Source organism: Nothobranchius furzeri, chromosome 1, assembly GCF_043380555.1.
Source record: "Nothobranchius furzeri strain GRZ-AD chromosome 1, NfurGRZ-RIMD1, whole genome shotgun sequence".
Classification (NCBI taxonomy): Eukaryota; Metazoa; Chordata; class Actinopteri; order Cyprinodontiformes; family Nothobranchiidae; genus Nothobranchius; species Nothobranchius furzeri.
The window spans coordinates 53,759,760-53,777,460 of record NC_091741.1 but is presented as its reverse complement, the minus strand read 5'-3'; the positions used below and the strand labels follow the sequence as shown (position 1 = coordinate 53,777,460).

At 39.7% G+C, this 17,701-nt stretch overlaps 2 protein-coding genes across 4 annotated transcripts; one reads left to right on the top strand and one right to left on the bottom strand.

The window, feature by feature from the left end:
- Positions 1–505: 505 nt before the first annotated feature.
- On the bottom strand, positions 506–5,128 carry LOC107383989 (aldo-keto reductase family 1 member D1). Its single transcript, XM_015956968.3, has 9 exons — positions 4,961–5,128; positions 4,009–4,176; positions 3,777–3,893; positions 3,620–3,697; positions 2,971–3,093; positions 2,683–2,792; positions 1,102–1,267; positions 923–1,005; positions 506–850 (listed from the first exon to the last, which is right to left on the bottom strand). Exons 1-9 carry the CDS (start codon positions 5,051–5,053, stop codon positions 808–810), a joined length of 981 nt encoding a protein of 326 aa, XP_015812454.1. The 5' UTR covers positions 5,054–5,128; the 3' UTR covers positions 506–807.
- Positions 5,129–8,523: 3,395 nt separating this feature from the next.
- On the top strand, positions 8,524–17,241 carry trim24 (tripartite motif containing 24). 3 transcript variants are annotated; one of them, XM_015956988.3, is made up of 19 exons: positions 8,524–9,001; positions 9,892–10,007; positions 10,092–10,239; positions 10,491–10,623; positions 10,728–10,844; positions 10,914–11,028; positions 11,109–11,255; positions 11,371–11,485; positions 12,445–12,584; positions 12,737–12,991; positions 13,786–13,908; positions 13,988–14,132; positions 14,216–14,273; positions 14,698–14,824; positions 14,979–15,271; positions 15,867–15,978; positions 16,095–16,169; positions 16,285–16,440; positions 16,525–17,241. In XM_015956988.3, the coding sequence occupies exons 1-19, from the start codon at positions 8,746–8,748 to the stop codon at positions 17,032–17,034; spliced, it is 3,141 nt and encodes a 1,046-aa protein (XP_015812474.1). In that variant the 5' UTR covers positions 8,524–8,745; the 3' UTR covers positions 17,035–17,241. The 3 variants fall into 3 exon arrangements, with proteins under 3 accessions (XP_015812474.1, XP_015812482.1, XP_015812465.1); XM_015956996.3 differs by having other exon boundaries at positions 9,889–10,007; positions 12,758–12,991; XM_015956979.3 differs by having other exon boundaries at positions 9,889–10,007.
- The last annotated feature ends 460 nt before the right edge of the window (positions 17,242–17,701 follow it).

Sequence of the window (17,701 nt, the reverse complement as noted above, 5' to 3'; positions counted from 1 at the left end):
GTAGGTCGGCTTCCATTCACAGTGGGTCTTCGGGAATTTGAACGCTAGCACAAAGCTAATTAAATGGGCTAAACCCGTTGCGCAGCTAAACTCGAGCGTTAGCTTTTATTGAAAAATGTCGTTCATGCAAACTAGTCTGCCAAGGTCAAAGTACATCAAGTAAAATAAAAAAGAAAGAAAACATATCTTTGTTTAGTTAAACCGACGTTGACTTCCAGTGTAATCTAACGTCGTCTGTATGTATTGTAGCAACAGTAGCCAGAGTGCTATTAGCAAGGAGGAGGAAGAGTTGTTGCGGTGCCTTCACGTACGCTCGGAAAACTGAAAACTTTTGCATAATGATTGGAGATTGGGACTTATTATTACTATGACTGTAGTAAATTAATGTTTATTAATAACTAAATATTTTATGTTCAATAATGATTTTGTAAGCAAATCCCACTAAATTAGCTAAAACAAACACATGTATTCCAGAGAGAAATATCACAGGTTGAATCCCAGTAGATCGCATTTGTCCAACATCTTTTAATGTGTTTTACAGTACTATCAATAACCCTTTTCTACAAGGTTTATTTATTTATTTTATGTAATTTACATAGATAGTCAGTGGCACACCATGTCCACAACTCTGACAAAACCATTTGGCAATGAATTGAACAATGTTTTTTATACGTGTTTATTACAGCGATTTGATATTTTTCTTAAAATGTCATTATAATCATTGAATAATTAACATTAATCAAGTGTAGTCATTTTAAGTATAAATCAATGATCACAAACTTAAGTTATCAAACTACATTTAAAATGTCAGTATTTATCATGAAATGGGTACTCTGGATGATCTGACCACCTGTGAAGAAAACAGAAATATTAATCATGTGCTCATTAAAAACAGAACATGGTGCAGGTTGATTTAACTCACATGAGGAGCTCCACAAAACGAATGTTCTTGTTAAGGTTCTCAACTGCCTTCATCTCATCTTCCGTCAGGGAGAAGTCAAATATCTGCGGTTTCGACAAATTGGTGGCAACTCATTGCACAATTTTATATTTCAAGGTACATTTTAGAGGACATTTTGGTTAGAAATACATCAAACGTACATCAAAGTTCTCGGTAATGCGAGCAGGGTTGAAGCTTTTTGGGATGACCACTACTCCTCTCTGTATGTTGAACCTCAGGCACACCTGTGCTGTGGTCTTTCTGTACTTTTTGGCAATCGATGTCAGTAGTTCATCTTCCAACAGTGGAGGACTTTTTACGTTAACCCTGTTTAAGACAAAGAAACTGTTTACAATCAGGTCAGTGCAAGTTGTGGCAAAACCTTTTGAAGGCATTTACTTTATGGGATTTGTCTTTCTGACATAAACAATGAATTCCCTGGAAAACCTTTATTTAGACAAATGCAAACAAAACGTATAGGCTTTGAAAGGGCTCCATGGTGCCCCCAGGAACTATCCGAGGTGTCCACAGGCCTTTTCTCTAAATAGCAAGAGTCTAAATGTAACAAAAACATTTTTGCTGCCATCTTTTTAATCACAAATGCTTTAATATTGATGTAAATGCTACAACATTATTTAAAAACAATAAATTATATTTATTTTACACAAGGTTCAGTTTAACTCTAATCTATTCTAGTTCAAAGATCAACCTAATCTTTCGTATGGCTCAAAACTCATGAAGCAGCTCTCAGCTTCACAAACGTTGATGACCCCTGCATTAGAGGGTTCCTGATCTTTGGACTGTGCACAGATAATAAACCAAGAGACCCTATCCTGTTAACTGGTTTGTCTGTAAAAATTTTACCTTCCAGAGCACAGGAAAGACTCCCATATTGTTTTTATCCGTTTGAATTAGGCTTGGATATTCAGATACAATATAAAAATAAATGTGCTTTTATTTTTTTGGGTAAAGTCTTAACTTGTAGTGGTCAGGAGCAAGAAAAGCAGCCTTCTTTAGCCTTTTTTGATGATTTTTGTTTTACAAAATTCACAAAACCTTTACTATAATCCAAATCTTTCACTTAAAAGAAAATATGCAATCTAAAAAAAGTATACTTTACATTTTAGAATATTTTAACTCTGAAAGTATTTGCTAGAGATACACCAAACATTTGGCTGGTGATTGGAGTTGGCCAATAGTGGTCATTACTGGCCTAATCAGTAATCCACCAATCTAAAAAAAAAAAAAACTTTTTTTTCAGTCAGTAAATGCAACATTGCCCAGCAATATTTAACAAAAACCTGACATTTCTTACATTTTGTGAACTCACAAGTGCGAAGCACAATTTCTCACTAACAATGACTGGTTTTTCATTTGGGAACTTTTACTTTCAGCTTTTGCTTTATTAATTACAGCTCTTTGAAAGAATTTTGTTAAATTGGTTTCTTTCAGGTCAGAGCTGCACAAAAATCAGGAATCAGCATCAGCCCTTAAAACCAGAATTAGTCGTTTTGTTATTTGGTGGAAGTTAATCCAACAGATGATAGGATGTTTGAAATTAATTTTTTGTTTGAAAAAAAAAATCATGGATTCAACATTTAGTGAAATCTTTGAGCAGCTTTCAAATACGCCTACCAAGGAAATCCTAAAATTGTACGCTATTTTTATAATTAAAGGGTCCTTATTTCATTGAGGACAGTGAATTTGTGACATATTCCACTCAGAATGTTAGCGATCCATACCACGATGGATCTCTGGATGTCCCAAGGGGGCTGTACCCAACGATGACGATGTTCTTCTCTCGACAGTATTCCAGCAGCTTTGGTTGGGTAAAATATGGATGGCACTCCACCTGTGTTTGAAACATTAAACAAACATTGTGTTTGTTGATGAAAACAGATTTCTTGATCTTTAATTTTAACATTAATGCAACAATTGTGCCTTTTTTATAGTTTTTTTTTTGTCTTTTCTATCAGTCTGTTTTACTATAAATGTTACGATTCTTTTGTTAGTGAGTGTTTTATTGGAACCTGGTTGGACACTGGTTTGTGTTTGAGCCCGGGTTTGTTAAAGATCAGCTCCAGTTGGCGTTTGTTGAAGTTGGACACGCCGAGTGATTTTACGAGTCCAGCGTCTTTACAAGCCTCCAAAGCCTGTTCAAAAAAACACAATCAAAAACTAATAGATTAGACTTTGGAGTCCGAAAGAATCATAAATATTTATAACAGAGTTTGACTTAACCTTGACCTCAGAGCTCAGACCTTTATAGATACTTTAACTTAAAAACCATAAAAATGAATGAAAACATTTTACTTTTCAGTAGTGTTTTTTGGAAACTCTTTACAATAAGGGTCCCTTTTTAAAAGTTATTTAGTGCCAAGCATTAATAAACTATTAAATAAAGTCTTAACAAAATGCTTAATATTAATGTTAATATTAAGTAATGCATTACTAAGCAAACACACACACACACACCCTGCTCATAGTCTTAAGAACACTCATAGTTAACAATATTGGGAACATTAAAAGAGGGACTGTTTGTCAATTAATGCTTAATAATGCACTAATGAAGGGACCCTTATTGTTAAGTGTTACATGTTTGTCATTCCAGCAGAATTTATGCAGTTTTTTTTATCTGATGTTCTCAATAAACAAGTGAAGGAGCTCTCCATCTCTCACCTCCCATGTGGCGCAGAGGTCCGTCTCGTGATAAATGTACTTTCCAATCTCATCTCGTGGGTAGAAATTATCTCCTGGCTTCAGAAATGAAAAGGGAATTAATTACAATGCACAACATTTCTGTTGATTCTACTAGAAATAGAACCACACGTCTAACCTTGAAAGCTGTGGGCATTTCTATAATATATAGGTCAACATAATCCAGTTGTAAGGCCTCCAGAGTTTTCTCCAGGGCGGGCCGGACCAGCTCTGGAGGGTGGAATGTGTTCCACAGCTGCAAGACAACAGGGAGGTTTTAATTGTTGCAAAACTGTGGCAGTCGGTTATCTTTGTGGCCGTGAAGTTTGCTCCAAGAAAAAACACAAATCTCAGCTGTTAACTCCGCAAACCTTTCCACAGTAGAAAATGTCCTCTCTCTTCACCGTTCCATCTGCTATCTTCTCCCTTATTGCTTGTCCCACCTCGTGTTCGTTGAAGTAAACCAAAGCTCCATCAATGTGTCTGTATCCGATTTCAATGGCTAGTTTCACAGCTTCATACGTAGTTCCTTTTGGAGTCTGGCAATAAATAATCTCTATGAGTAAAATATCTCCAGTAGACAGTGTCAAGTCAAGTTTTTAGTCTGGACTCTTAGTCCAGTTCGCACGAAGTAAAAAGACATTGTACAGATAGGATAAAATGTGACATACTAAAGCGTAAGGGACAATCACGAGAACAAAAACGAGACCATAAAACAGCAGTGTGAAAATAAAGAGTGTAACTTACTGTAGTCTAAAAAGGAAAAGACTGGTATACCAGTGTTCCACATCTTTGACTGGTAGCGTATTGCACGGACACAGGTATTGGTTAAATTCAGAGCAATCACATTTTCAGAATTGTTCAACCTACAAATACATTTATGAATAAAATATCTTAAGACAGCTTGTAATGTGCTCACCCTCACATTTACAAACGTCCATCTAGGCTTCCTCGGTATCAAACACAGAGCGTCATTATAGGCCACCTGCAACCTATGCATACTGCATTCCTTAGTCCATAGGTGGACCGTGTACAGTGGTGTACAAAAACCATAAACAAGGTTATCTTTACTTTATCAGAACAAGACCCAAACTTACGAGCGAGTGTATTTCCCTGAGCATACGGTGCTGTCTATACATGCCATCACTATCTGTCATGTCCTCTGTGATAATATGACTTACTTTCTTGGTGACTTTAATCAGTGTTTGAGAAATAAAACTCTGATAACTTAATTTGCGTGTCCTCCTTGGCCTGGCAGATCAAAACTTCACTTTTAGCTGCATTATTTACAATGTTATGTTGTGTCATTTAGTGTGATCTTACCATGCGAGGATTCCCATAAGTTCCCAGTCCTATTAAAGGAATGCTGTTGCCATCAGCCAGAGGAACAGAGTGATCTTTGGCTGTCAGCGCCATTATCTGCGATGCACTCCGTTGCTCTGCTCAAAGTTTGAATGTGTGCCATACAGATTACCTATGGGGAGTTTTTAGTCTTGCTCTTTGATCAGAGGCACATAACTCCTCCCAGGCAGAGAGATCAGCCTCCTGCACACACACAGGGTGATAAAACAGCACAGTCTGACACAACTTTTAGGAAATATAACAACGTTGTGTTATGCCTCGCTGTCACATGACACACTAACGCCTCAGAAGAGAGTACCAAAGCTACAGAGCACAAGAACCAGGTTCTAAAGTTAAAGACATCCCTCCACTTCTATTGTTTAGTAAATTTCTGCACAAGAATTTATAATCAGTCCCTCCAAACTAACTGAATGCTGTCTTCCATTTGCCTTGGACATTTGAATGAGTTCATGACTTTACATTATGCTGTAGCTGAACTTGAAAAACCAACATGGTTTCTCTATTATTGGGCTGAGTCAGGAGTCAGTGGCGGATCTAGGATTTTCTGAGTTCAGGGCTATCAAGCGGCCATAATATTTATATTTATAATGTCAAGTTTGAGTCCAACATTTCTATACAAAATGTCATGCTGGAAATTCCTATGTGGCTCATCAGCATCACCAGTGTTTGAATTTGGAATCACTTCCACATATATTCAGATTTTTGCACAAAAGACAGATGAGTGACAGAAGATGGGTGCTTCAGGGGGCCAATCAGATTCCAACAGGGGCCAATAGGGAGCCTAAGTCACTTCCGCATCATGGGTTCCCGGAAGAACGAAAAAATTAATGCAAGTCAATGAGGCTAAAAACGCAATTTTCTAATCTGCTTTGCCTTACACCCTGGATCGCACATGTGTTGTAATGCAATTTAAATGAAAAGTAATGATGGGTGTTTGACCACGCCAGTCACATACTTTGAGATTTTTTTTGCTTGTAAAAGTTCATAATTAGCATGACTACACACCAGAAATCGGCATGTCGCATATGTGACATCACCACTTGATCTCCTCTCCCCAAATAGCTGCTACTTACCAAGTGACCAGATTTATGGTGGTTCTTTCCTCCTGTGGGAAGTTTGCTGAACATACAGCCCTGGTTCGATGACGTCACTTTCGTGAAGCACGTTTGTAGTCCTTGCTGGCTCAAATTCAGTTCAGCCCGAAGCAGACCGCCTTGGGAAGAGGGCTGAATAAACAGCTTTTGGGGAGCAGAAAAAATCCAGACTATATGGATGTGAACACTTCCTACCATGTCTAGGGGTAGCAGAGCTGGCGCTGCGCTATGTGGAAGCCCATAAAAGCCAGTAACAGGGTATTTGTCTACATTTACACATCCAGACATCATAGCAACATGCTCACTAATGAACAGTTGTATTTTACAAACTGATTTATTGAGATGAAAACTTTTTCTGTTGGATTCAATTCAATTCAATTCAATTCAAAGATACTTTATTAATCCCAGAGGGAAATTAGGGTTTCAGTACACACAATTCTGAGATCAGACATACATACTTAGGCATAGACACATGACAAGAATTGGTGACTGTGGCCATTCGCAACACGTCGCGCTACCTTAATAGAGATCAGAGGGTTTACATGAGGATTGGGTCAGGTGGAGGAAAAAAAGGCACTTCAGAGTTACCCTCCAGGATGTATTCATGTTGGATCTAAAAGTCTTTTAACCCTCTCAGGCTCAAAATAAGTTTTGATAAAAAGATGAACAACTAAGTCCTTCAGGGGTACTTCTGAGTTAAAAAATGCTCAAGAAATACGTATGTGGAGTAACCAGGTAGGTAGGTTTTAACGTTGCAAATCTGCAACGCCTGCCTTCAAAGGGTTAAACTTATTTGCGCCCACGAGTGTGTGTGTGTGTGTGTGTGTGGTTTGAGGTGACTGTGTTACTGACCTCTGGGAGCCTGAAAGTCAGTAGCTTCTGTCTTACACTGTTGATGTTAAGGTGATCCTGACCTCTAACCTTTTTATCTTTTTGCTTTTTCACTTTATTTTCAACTTTCTCCCATTTCCTTTACAACTAAACATTTTTGCCCGCGTATTTTTTTTAATCTTAATCTAATATTTCCCTCTTTTCTCTTTACTGACACTGACGACGGTACATTTCTCCCATCTTTCATCTCCAACCACTGGCAAACAAAAGCAATAACAGACAAGTCTGACTAAACTGACGGGCAGTGAGATGAGATCTTTTAATGTTTATTCAGGCACTGGTGGACTCTGACAAACTGACCTCATTAGGCTCTTTCTCAAACACACACACACACACACACACACACACACACACACACACACACAAATCTGCAACGCCTGCCTCCAGAGGGTTAAGAAAAAAATTCCAAGTCTGAATTCTGACTTTGAAATGTGTTCTGGCAAATTTTTGCACAGAGGAAATTCTAAATTGAAAATCCATTCTAAGGTCTTACAAAAAGAGCAAACACATCTCTTTGACACTTTTTTAAATATGTCTTCACCTGGCATTCTCTGACTTTCTTACAAAACAAGGACTTGCGTTGAATCTGTTAAAGTTATGATTCTTCATGTTAAGTTTGGTGCCAAGGAATATTAGTGCAAGTAAGAGGAAAGTAAAATAAAACAAATCAATGACGAAGCGTTTTGCTGAAAACGTTGTAAGTAGGTTATTCCAAGAAGAGACTCCAATTGTGTAAGAAACCTGTATTGGTTTTATTTTTCATTAATATTCAAACAAATATGTTGTTATTTTGTAAACATTACAAAATTAGGCATTTTGTTAGATAGGTTATATTGTTAAATCTTTTCACTACACAACCAATTTTCTTTAAACCACAAAATGCAGCTTATACAATTAGTTTATTAACATTCTCAATCCATACTAGCATTTTGAGATGCAGTCTCTTTGTGACACTTACTACGGATAATGCTCAGAAAGAAAATACCCCAAAAAACTGCACCTTGTATCAAAAACATTGATCTTTTTTTCTATTATTTAGTCACACACCCAGAACCTGAAAGTAAAACAATAAAACAGACAAATGACTGTGTGGAGTTCATAATGACTGTGTGGAGTTCATTTCTTTGAGCTTTTTTAAAAACAGCCCACCATCTTTTTTTCTTTTTTGAAGACAGCATGTTGATTATTTTTCTACTAGGACTAGTATGTCAGATTTTTTTGTGTGAAAATACAATTTTAATATTTATTTTCTTGCTTTGATCTATTTTTCTTTCGCAGTGGCACTGAAGTTTGGCCTTACTCGGGCACTGTAGCAGTAAAACACCGCAATGCCACCTGGGTAATAGGTGTTTTGAGAATCGTGTGCTAGCGTATCTCCTTTGGGCTAATGAGCTTGAAAATATGGTTTATTTAGTCTATTTTAACTACTTGTGAACATGCCTGTTCTTTTGTATAGTCTATTTTTAAGAAATACGCCACACGCCTAGGAATGTGATTTTATTTTTATTTAATTTTTGCCCGTGTGCTGGTAAAATTAGCTACAATGCTAATTTAGTTTTCCACACGGAACGGGTTTTAATTATTTCGTTTAACATTCTAGAATAACAAATTAACGGACTTGATCAGTAATGCTGTTCTACGCAGTAGTGGTAATTTTCCTCCATGTAAAATAAATGAAACGTTTTTATTGTTGACAAAATTTAGCCATGCTAGCTTTATTGATTGTCTAGCAAGATCGTGCAGCGACGGGGGGTTACAAAAATGGATGAAACTGTCGAAAATGTCCAGAACAACGACATTGTAATCATTGTGGAAAATGAAGCTGAAAGTTTGCCAGCAGGAGATGATAAAGTGAAGATGCAAGGCGCCTTCGGGCTCATGGACACATGTCCAGTTTGTAAACTGAGCTTTCACAACAGAGAGCCCAAACTGCTGCCGTGTCTCCACTCCTTTTGTAAGAAGTGTCTGCCGCCCTCTACGAGGAGTGTCGAACCGAGGCGGGACACACACGGTCCAGGTGACAGCAACTAAATCTAATTTGTGATCATGATATGGGTGCTTGAAATCCATAAAAATGTTTAGGCTAAAGTTTATTTTGCTGTCTTCGTTTTGTTGAAAGCTTTTGAAATTGCTACTCAAACAGGTTACAGCACAGTAACATTTAATTTTATGGGACATGGTTGTGGATTAAAGTAGTTTAGCGTGAATGTTTACTCTGTATTCATTTTCACTACCATAAGATGCTGGAAATGCTCAAAAGCTAACATTATTTGATTTTAGCAATATTGTAAACATTTTGATGTTGATCATCATGTTGACTAGAAGCCTGCATCCTGCCTTAATGTCCTCACACATCTCCCCTAGACTAAGCGTGTGATCTAAATTGCGTTAGGCTCTTTTTCCACGGACTTTAACTCCCAAATTTGGTCAAAGTAGCTGATTAAACATGAACGACACTCCGCTTCTATTTGCAGAGATCTGTGTAATTTTAAGACTGCAGATGGTGTAATTTCACGTTACTGTTCACATAATGTTTGATTTATGTTCTATGAGGAACTGGATTTAGTGTGCATTAATATAAAATGCATACTAAACTTTTAAATACAGAAACAGATGTGGAAAATAACCTAACTGTATTTGTCTGAAAGGAACATCATGAATTGTTCATTAGAATAAAAAAAATCTTATATCAGGAAGTACACAGAAACCTTTACTTCCTTTCTGTTTATCATAAAATAACATTTTTAAAGTCACTGAGGGAACTGAGCATGGAGTTAGTACATCAAACATAACACGTTTGCTTTCAAGATGTCAGCATTAGAGAAACTTTTCTCCCAGCCCAGTGTAAAGTGTCACATAAATGCTTTTTAGTTGATTTTCTCTTTATTGCTCCTGCTACTTTAGCAGCATCTGTCCGATGTCCCGTGTGCAAACAAGACTGCTGGGAGGTGGACATATTGGACAATTTTTTTGTCAAAGACTCTGCCGAGGTGCCGAGCAGCACCATGGAGAAAACCAGTCAGGTTAGTCGTCGCTACCTACACATCATCCTGAGCAGCTCGCAGGAAAGATTGTTGGCTTTGTACAACGGCTTTTGTCTCTGACAGGTTTGTATGAGCTGTGAAGACAACACTGAGGCAACGGGTTTTTGCATGGAGTGTGTGGAGTTCCTGTGTGTGACGTGCATTGAGGCGCATCAGAGGGTCAAGTTCACCAGAGACCACACCATCCGGCAGAAGGAGGAGATGTCTCCAGGTGTGAATCCGTTATCCTTTCTGAAACAACTCAAACAAAAAACCCGTACGTTCTGTCTTGCTTGTATATTTGTTTTTTCCGATTTTCCCTCCTGGGTCCTCTTGACCTCAAACCTGACATTAAACCTTGTTGTTAAAACCGGTTTTTATGGAAGCAGCTTGCTGAGTTGAGAATTGAACAAAAGCGGAGGAAGATTTGACTGTTTGTAAAGCTGAAATTACCTGACGTTTATCATTTTCTATGCCTGTTAGAAGCTTTAGGCGTATCCACGCAGAGACCCGTGTTTTGTGACGTCCACAAACAGGAGCCTCTCAAGCTTTTCTGTGAGACGTGTGACCGGCTTACCTGTCGTGACTGTCAGCTCCTAAAGCACAAAGATCACAAGTATGAAGATCAGTTTTGCTCATTTTCTACGATTATTCTATGCTGTCCCACATAACGTTTCATTACATCACTCTGAATTCACACCAATGTGTATTTGTCTTTAGCTATCAGTTTTTGGAAGATGCATACAAGAATCATAAGCAGTATCTGGAGGCCATGACGCAGCAGTTGCAGGAGAAAAGAAAGGGCATCGAGGAAGTGTCAAGCTGCGTTAACACTGGGTAAAGTCTTTCTCCCGTTTTTTTGGGTTTTTCTCATGCATCAGATTTACGACACAAGGTTTTTCTTAGGTTGCAGCAAGTAGAAGAAAACCGGAAGACTGTTACAAATGAAATAAAGAAGTCCATCTGCAACCTGATCATGGAGATCAACAGGAAGGGAAAGATCCTGATTAACCAGCTTGAGGTTTGTTACCAAACTTGCCAAATGCTGTCTGGACACTTGGGAATTTTGTCGTTACATTTAGTGAACTTTTGTCCTCCCAGGCTTTGACTAATGACCACGAGCAGGCTTTGAAGAAGCAGCAGGACGATGTGAACTCTCTGACCCGGCATTTGGATCACGTAATCAACTTCACTAAATGGGCCACGGAGAGCCACAGTGGAACTGCTCTCCTTTACTGCAAGAGGCTGGTATGTGATTTCATTATGACTCACGGCAATTATAATGTCTGTGTTGTGGAAAAGTACAACAGAGTTGGTGAATTTGTTTGTGGTTTGGTACCAAAAGATTAATTTTTCCTCCTAGATCCTTTACCAGATCCATTACCTGATGAGGACCAGCTACAACCCCTCCATCATTTCTCAGAGCACTGTCCGCTTCCAGTGTCGTTCTGGTTTCTGGGCCACGAACGTAGATCTTGGTAAGAATATTTACAATTGTTTTTTTGCAAAGAAATCTTCTTGTGTGTCTTTTCATGATTAGTTTTTACTCTGGTCGCGGTTAAACATCTGTCCTTACTTTGGGTTTCACACCTTTTGTCAGGAAGTGTCATGTTTTACTGCTGAGTCCTGCAGCAATAGATAAAAGAAGATCTCTTCTCAGGTTTCAGATTAAAGCAAGACTCTAGGATCTAACTTGTCATTATCAGTGTGTTCTTAAAACAAGCAAACAGTACATTTTGTTTTTACTATTATTTAATCTCATCTGACCCTTGCGCTATCTCCTTGTGAACATATTTATCTTTGCTGTATTATTATTGTTATTGTTGTTGTTGTTTTAATTATTTTAGGAGTTTTGCTTAAACCCAAACCTTTGTTACATTTAGCTGATACTAGCACACCACATGAAAATCCTGTTGAATGTTTACTTTTTTAATGTTTTTTTTTTTCATTGAACTTAATGACGTATTTATAGATTATAGGTATTATTTTAAGAATTTACAGCTAAGCCATTCATTTATTCTGAAAGCAAAAACTTTTTTCAAGCGTTTGAACCTCTGTTTTTCTTATCTATTTCTGCAGATGTGATGTCACTTGTTTAGTTTAATCTCTTAGCATTTCAAAGCTTTCTGTTTGCTGAGTAAGCAGTAGGCGACAGTGGGAAGGAAAAAAAAAACCTGTCTACCATCTATGTTTGTGTGATTGTTGACAAATTATCTTGGCACTTATTTTGAAGAAATTTTATACTGATCATTAGATGTGTGTCAACAACTGTTTACATTTTGGTCTCATTCTGATTCAACATGGCCGCCTCACCTTAGAAAACACTGAGATCCTAATTTCTTGCCACATAGATTTTGGGTTAGCGCTTTTCCTCCAAGCTTGGAGCACCACCGTTGGTGTTATTCAGTTACTTTTTAAATGGTCTTGGTTCCTTCAGGGTCGCTGGTTGTAGAAAGATGCCCGGGAAGGCCCCCCGCTGCCCCCCAACCCGCAGGTCCCAGAGCAGACGCCCCCACAGGAGCTCTTTCTGTCTCAGCTCAGCAGCGACAGAGCACTCTGGCTCAGCTGCAGATGCAGGTACGAGGATGTTCAACAAAACCAGTATTTACGTTGCCGCGACATGCCCTTTGACCCACTGCTAGGATCTCAATAATCCGGTCAATCTAAAACGTTTAGACCAAAGTTGTTTTATATGTACATAAACTTGCTGAATTACTCTTCCGTCCAAGGTTGACAAGCTTTCCCATCAGCCTCACAGACAGCCCGCGCCCAACAACTGGTCCTGGTACCCGAGTGTCCAAAATGTCCGGCTCTCAGGACCTCCCGGCCCACCGCCTCCGACCAGACCAATCCACGGAGGGTCTTCGCCCTCCCAGGGCCCCCCCAACATGGCACAGCCAGGGCGCAGATATGGGAACGTCCACCCTAACCCTAGAAGCTCCTCGCCGTCGATGATTCAGAACCCAAACTTCACAGCTTCACAGGTGAGCTGCAGGCGTGTGGAGGACATTCACCAGCAACGCTTGTTAGGAAAAGCAGTGTTAGTCAGCAGTTTGATTTTGTTCTAAACATACATAGAAACAGTTTCACTTTAATATAAAACACTTCAGAAAATAACTTGGATCACACAGTAATAAAGGTGAAAAACTAGAACTCTATTTTTAATTTGTTTCTCAAATCGATCTCTTCAGGAATTAAAATAAAGTTTAAAAACTTCATTTGAAAGTTGGCAAACTCGACGTCACATCAAAGCAAGTACAACAATATGAGAAGGTCAACAAAGGTTTCACATGATTAAACATGTCAGCAAACTAACATGTAAAAAAGTCTTAGTTTAATTGTTAAAATGTTGGTTTTTATCTATAAAGTTCATATAAAAACAAAACAAAAAAAGTCTTGAATGCTTGATCAGGCACAAACATTTTTGTTGTTGTTGTAGAATGTTTTGACATTTCTGATCATCGGTTTCTTTGAGTTTATTTTTGAGGATCCTCATTAAATGCTTTTGATAAAACTTGACAAAGTTTCCAAGAATTAAACGTAGGCAGGGTTTCCCCCAGAAAATGACTTAAGCCTGGCGGATTTGGTCGTCGGGTGGGGGAGGGGTCGCGCGTCCCGCAGCGCTCCTCCGTGAGAGCGGGGGTGGGGGTGGGGCTTATAAAGCGCTGGGGGAAACACTGGTAGGTTGATCTTTAAAGTCAGACACATTTGTTTTGTATTAATGAGAATCATCTGTCAACCTGACGTGTTTCTTTATTTTGGTGTTTTCTCCTGCTAGTCCCTTAGAGAGCTCATCCACAGCAACATCTTCCCTCCTAAACCCATCGAAGTGCCGCAGGGAACGTCTCGCTTCCCGCAGCCTCTGACAGCTGGAGCAGCTGCTCAGATTTCCCTCCACCAGGTTTGCATCAGGAAGGTCTGGCACGCGCCTGATTTGTGACCACTTTTACATTTCTGCATGTTGTGTTTTTGTTTGTCAGAGATACTTACCAGAGTCCCCCCTCCTAAAGAGGAGTGAAGCTGGTGGATCTGCTCCGACCATCAGCATCTCCATCCCGAAAACCAACGTGGGGCTAAGCGTCTCAGCAGCTGCAGATAAAACAAGCACATTCAGTCACATGGCAGGTTTGTGAACCGATTTTTTTTTCCCCAGTGAGAATCAGTCTGAATAAAGAGCTTCTCATTTAACTTTAAGATGTTTCTTGCAGCTCAACAAAGGCAGAACTCCCCCATGGTGAAGCCGTCCTCCTCAGACAGAAGCATGGGGTGAGACACTCTTCATCTCAGATTCTTTAGTCACATTATTCATTTTCTGGATAAAAGTTCCTGCTGGTATCAGATAAAAGACACGAAGACGACCCAAAATGTCAGAGTGCATAACGAATAGGGGTGTAAGAAAATATCGATATGGGAATATATAGTGATATTTTTCCTTTCCACCATTGAAATGTAAATCCCTCCATCATGGTTCGGGTATCTCATGTTAAGCATGTTAGTCAGTTTGGACTGTTTATTGAATTTTCCTACTATGATTTAAATCTAAAAACATCGTTATTATAGTGTTGGTACTCTGTTAGGTTCATCAAAGATTCCACAGACAGTTTAGACCTAAACATGTTGTTTTTCTCTTTATATTACAGTTTTATGGTGATCTGTTCTTTTCATTCTTTGTGGAAATATATGTTTAAAGGCCGCCCCTTTGGAAGCAGATGTCCGAGCCTCCGTCAGCGCCTGCCTCTAAGCGACGGAGACGATCGTCCCCAGGTCCCATTATCATCATCAAAGACGAACCAGAAGATGACGATGAAGTTCATTTTGTAAGACACGTACCTTAATTCATGCAAAGCTGAACCACTGGAAAGATAATATCGTCTTTTCCCCCCAAATGCAAGAATAAATGCAGAATTTTCTGTCTCCTGTTATTTTTTAATCACACCTAATCGTTTAAGTTTTTTTTTTTTTTGGCTTTAGGTGCAGTCTAGTGTTGGGTCGAGCCTGCCAGACAGCAGCACCGGAGCTCAGTCGAAGCCTCGGCAGCAACAGAAGGGACCGTCGGTCTCTGCAGACCCTGCGTCAGCCTCCAATAACCCGAGTGCTCAGACCCAATCAAAGCTAGAGTCTGAAAAGAGAACAGAACCAGAAGAAGACCCCAACGAGGATTGGTGTGCCGTGTGCCAGAATGGAGGAGAGCTGCTGTGCTGTGACAAGTGTCCCAAAGTTTTCCACCTGGCCTGTCACATCCCGACTCTGAACGAGTCTCCCAGGTAGATGATGCGTCACCCCACCCCGTTTAAAATGCTGCCAGATAAAACACACAAGTGAAAGCTTCTGTTTCCAACTACATTGCTTTTGGACCAAACCACGATGAAACTGTTTGGTTTAGAACTCGTTTTCATTTATTTCTGTTAAGAATCATCAAATGTTTTTAGAATAGAATAGAATAGACTTTATTGATCCCACAGTGGAGGGATTCACTTGTTACGGCAGCACATAGGCAGTAATCTAGAATTGTAACCTTCAACCACTAAAAACCACCAATGAGAAAGAAAGAACTTGGGTTCCAACACTATGCAGCATACTGCAAGAGACACGGAGATACCGTGTGAATCTGGTATTGAACGAGTATTGAACACAGTGAATATTGCATTTATGTTATTGTGTACCAGGATAATGCCAGTGCAGCTTAAACTGAGCAGTTATACACTTTTACTGCAGAGTAAGAGTGTAAAAACTGTATTTTGTGTTCATATTCATGTTTGTGATTAAAGGAAAACATTTCTGAACCTCTGTTGTCTTTTTTTCTCCTCTAAACTCTGTAAAATATTTGTCTTTTTGTGTTCCCGTGTGTGTTTCTCTCAGTGGTGAGTGGTTTTGCTCGTTCTGCCGAGACCTGGACTCACCCGAGATGGAGTACAGCTGTGACCGACGTGTTGGTCCGGACGTAGAAATGTTCCCGCTTGTTGATAGAAGGGTATTCTCACTCAGCATTGACTTAAGTTTGTGTTTTCACAAAATACAGCATCAGCTTTTTAGAAAATATCATTTTAAATGTGTTGAATCTAATGATTTTTATCTTTTTTAATGTAGAAATGCGAAAGACTGCTGCTGCGTCTGTTCTGTAACGACTTCAGCACCGACTTCCAGCAGCCTGCTCCTCCATCGGTAGTTGTCCGTAATTGTAGCTCTAAATCTGCGGCAGCTTGTTATTTCAAACATGGTTAAAATGCATTTTAATGACTCGGTCGCTGATGGATGTCGCGTTTGCTTCTTCTTGCAGGAAACCCGAAGGTACAAAGAGCTAATCAAGACGCCAATGGATTTATCAATGGTGAAAAAACGGCTGGAGTCAAAGGAGGGCGAACGCTACAGCGGCCCCGAGGGGTTTGTGGCTGATGTCAGGCTTATATTTTTCAACTGTGCTAAGTACTACAAGGTAGGTGCTTCTGTACTTTTTGCAAAAAGCTACAAATTATTTTTTATTTATAATCTGTTTTCTAAACCATCCTAATGCCCCCAGGCGACTTCTGAGGTTGGAAGTGCAGGATTGTACCTGGAGGAATACTTTGAGGAGCAGCTGAAGCTCATCTACCCAGACAGGGTGTTCCCCGGAGGGAGAGAGGAGCAGATGATCCCCCCTTTGGAGGAGGAAATTGAAGAAGAGGAGGAACAGACGGCAGAGGAAAGCACGGCTCACATTGAATGCAACAAACTTCAAAATCCTGCAGAAAAGGGGACTAAAGTGGACCCAGGCCCAACAGACGACAAGGAGCCGGACACAGACAAGACCGAGACGGGATCAAAGGAGACGAGTGAAGTTGTGGGTAGCCTAGAGGAAAGACGTTTTCCTTCTGAGGAGGAAAAGCAAAAAGAGAACACAAAGATGGAGCAGGCGGAACACCGGCCCTCTGCTGAGAATGACGCCGAAGATGGAAACGCTTCCAGCTCTTTAAAACAGGAGAGTCCTGAGCTCCTGACAGACAAAACCGCAGCTCCTCCTGACTGTCAGGATAAGTCAGCCCCTGAATAAATGAAGAAACTGAAGAAAAGATGGCCGATCAAAGTCTTCCGCAGACTTGGGTTTGCACGTAGATCGTGTCAGAATGAGACAGACTGTAGATGCACAACTAAAGGAGTAAATAACCTCCGTGTGATGACTGAAGCGCACAAACGTACCGCGTTCGTCTCGTTTAAGTTGCAAATGCTCCTCCTAACCTCATAGATCATAGGCTGAGTCTTCTTCAGGAGCTGCGGTGCATGAAACACGTCTCCGGAGATTTTAACACACCAAGTAGCCGTTATGTTGGGAAATCAGTTGTTTTTAATAGTATTTTCTTTGTATTTATAGTGTTAAATAGGACCATAAGTGCTGTAAATAATGATCAAATCAGAGGAGAAATGAGCTGCTTGGTTATTTGTCTCAACTTTGTGCTGCCAGTTGAAACTTTCCTGTCCCTCCTCCCCCCCAGTAATCACAACGAAGCCTTGTTTTCACCGCAGTACCAACAATCCTTGATTTACTCGCTATCAGTCTGAGATAAAGCAGAGACGTCATAATCGGCTCCCGTTGTACTGCTTGTGTCCTAAATGACTGCATCCTGATTAGATGCTGTTGGGAATTACACATGTTATAAAACAGCGTTACACCGCGGGTTTACGCACCACTTTACCCGACTTTACTGTATTTATAATAAACA

Excerpts from the sequence above, each read along its gene's own strand:
- trim24 (XM_015956979.3), top strand. The coding sequence starts at position 8,746 with ATGGATGAAACTGTCGAAAATGTCCAGAACAACGACATTGTAATCATT. Across the intron at positions 10,008-10,091 it reads CCATGGAGAAAACCAGTCAG|GTTTGTATGAGCTGTGAAGA; the intron begins GTTAGTCGTCGC and ends TGTCTCTGACAG. Across the intron at positions 15,272-15,866 it reads ACTCTGAACGAGTCTCCCAG|TGGTGAGTGGTTTTGCTCGT; the intron begins GTAGATGATGCG and ends TGTTTCTCTCAG.
- LOC107383989 (XM_015956968.3), bottom strand. The coding sequence starts at position 5,053 with ATGGCGCTGACAGCCAAAGATCACTCTGTTCCTCTGGCTGATGGCAAC. Across the intron at positions 4,177-4,960 it reads CTTATGGGAATCCTCGCATG|ACTCCAAAAGGAACTACGTA; the intron begins GTAAGATCACAC and ends ATTTATTGCCAG. Across the intron at positions 3,698-3,776 it reads AAATGCCCACAGCTTTCAAG|CCAGGAGATAATTTCTACCC; the intron begins GTTAGACGTGTG and ends TCATTTCTGAAG.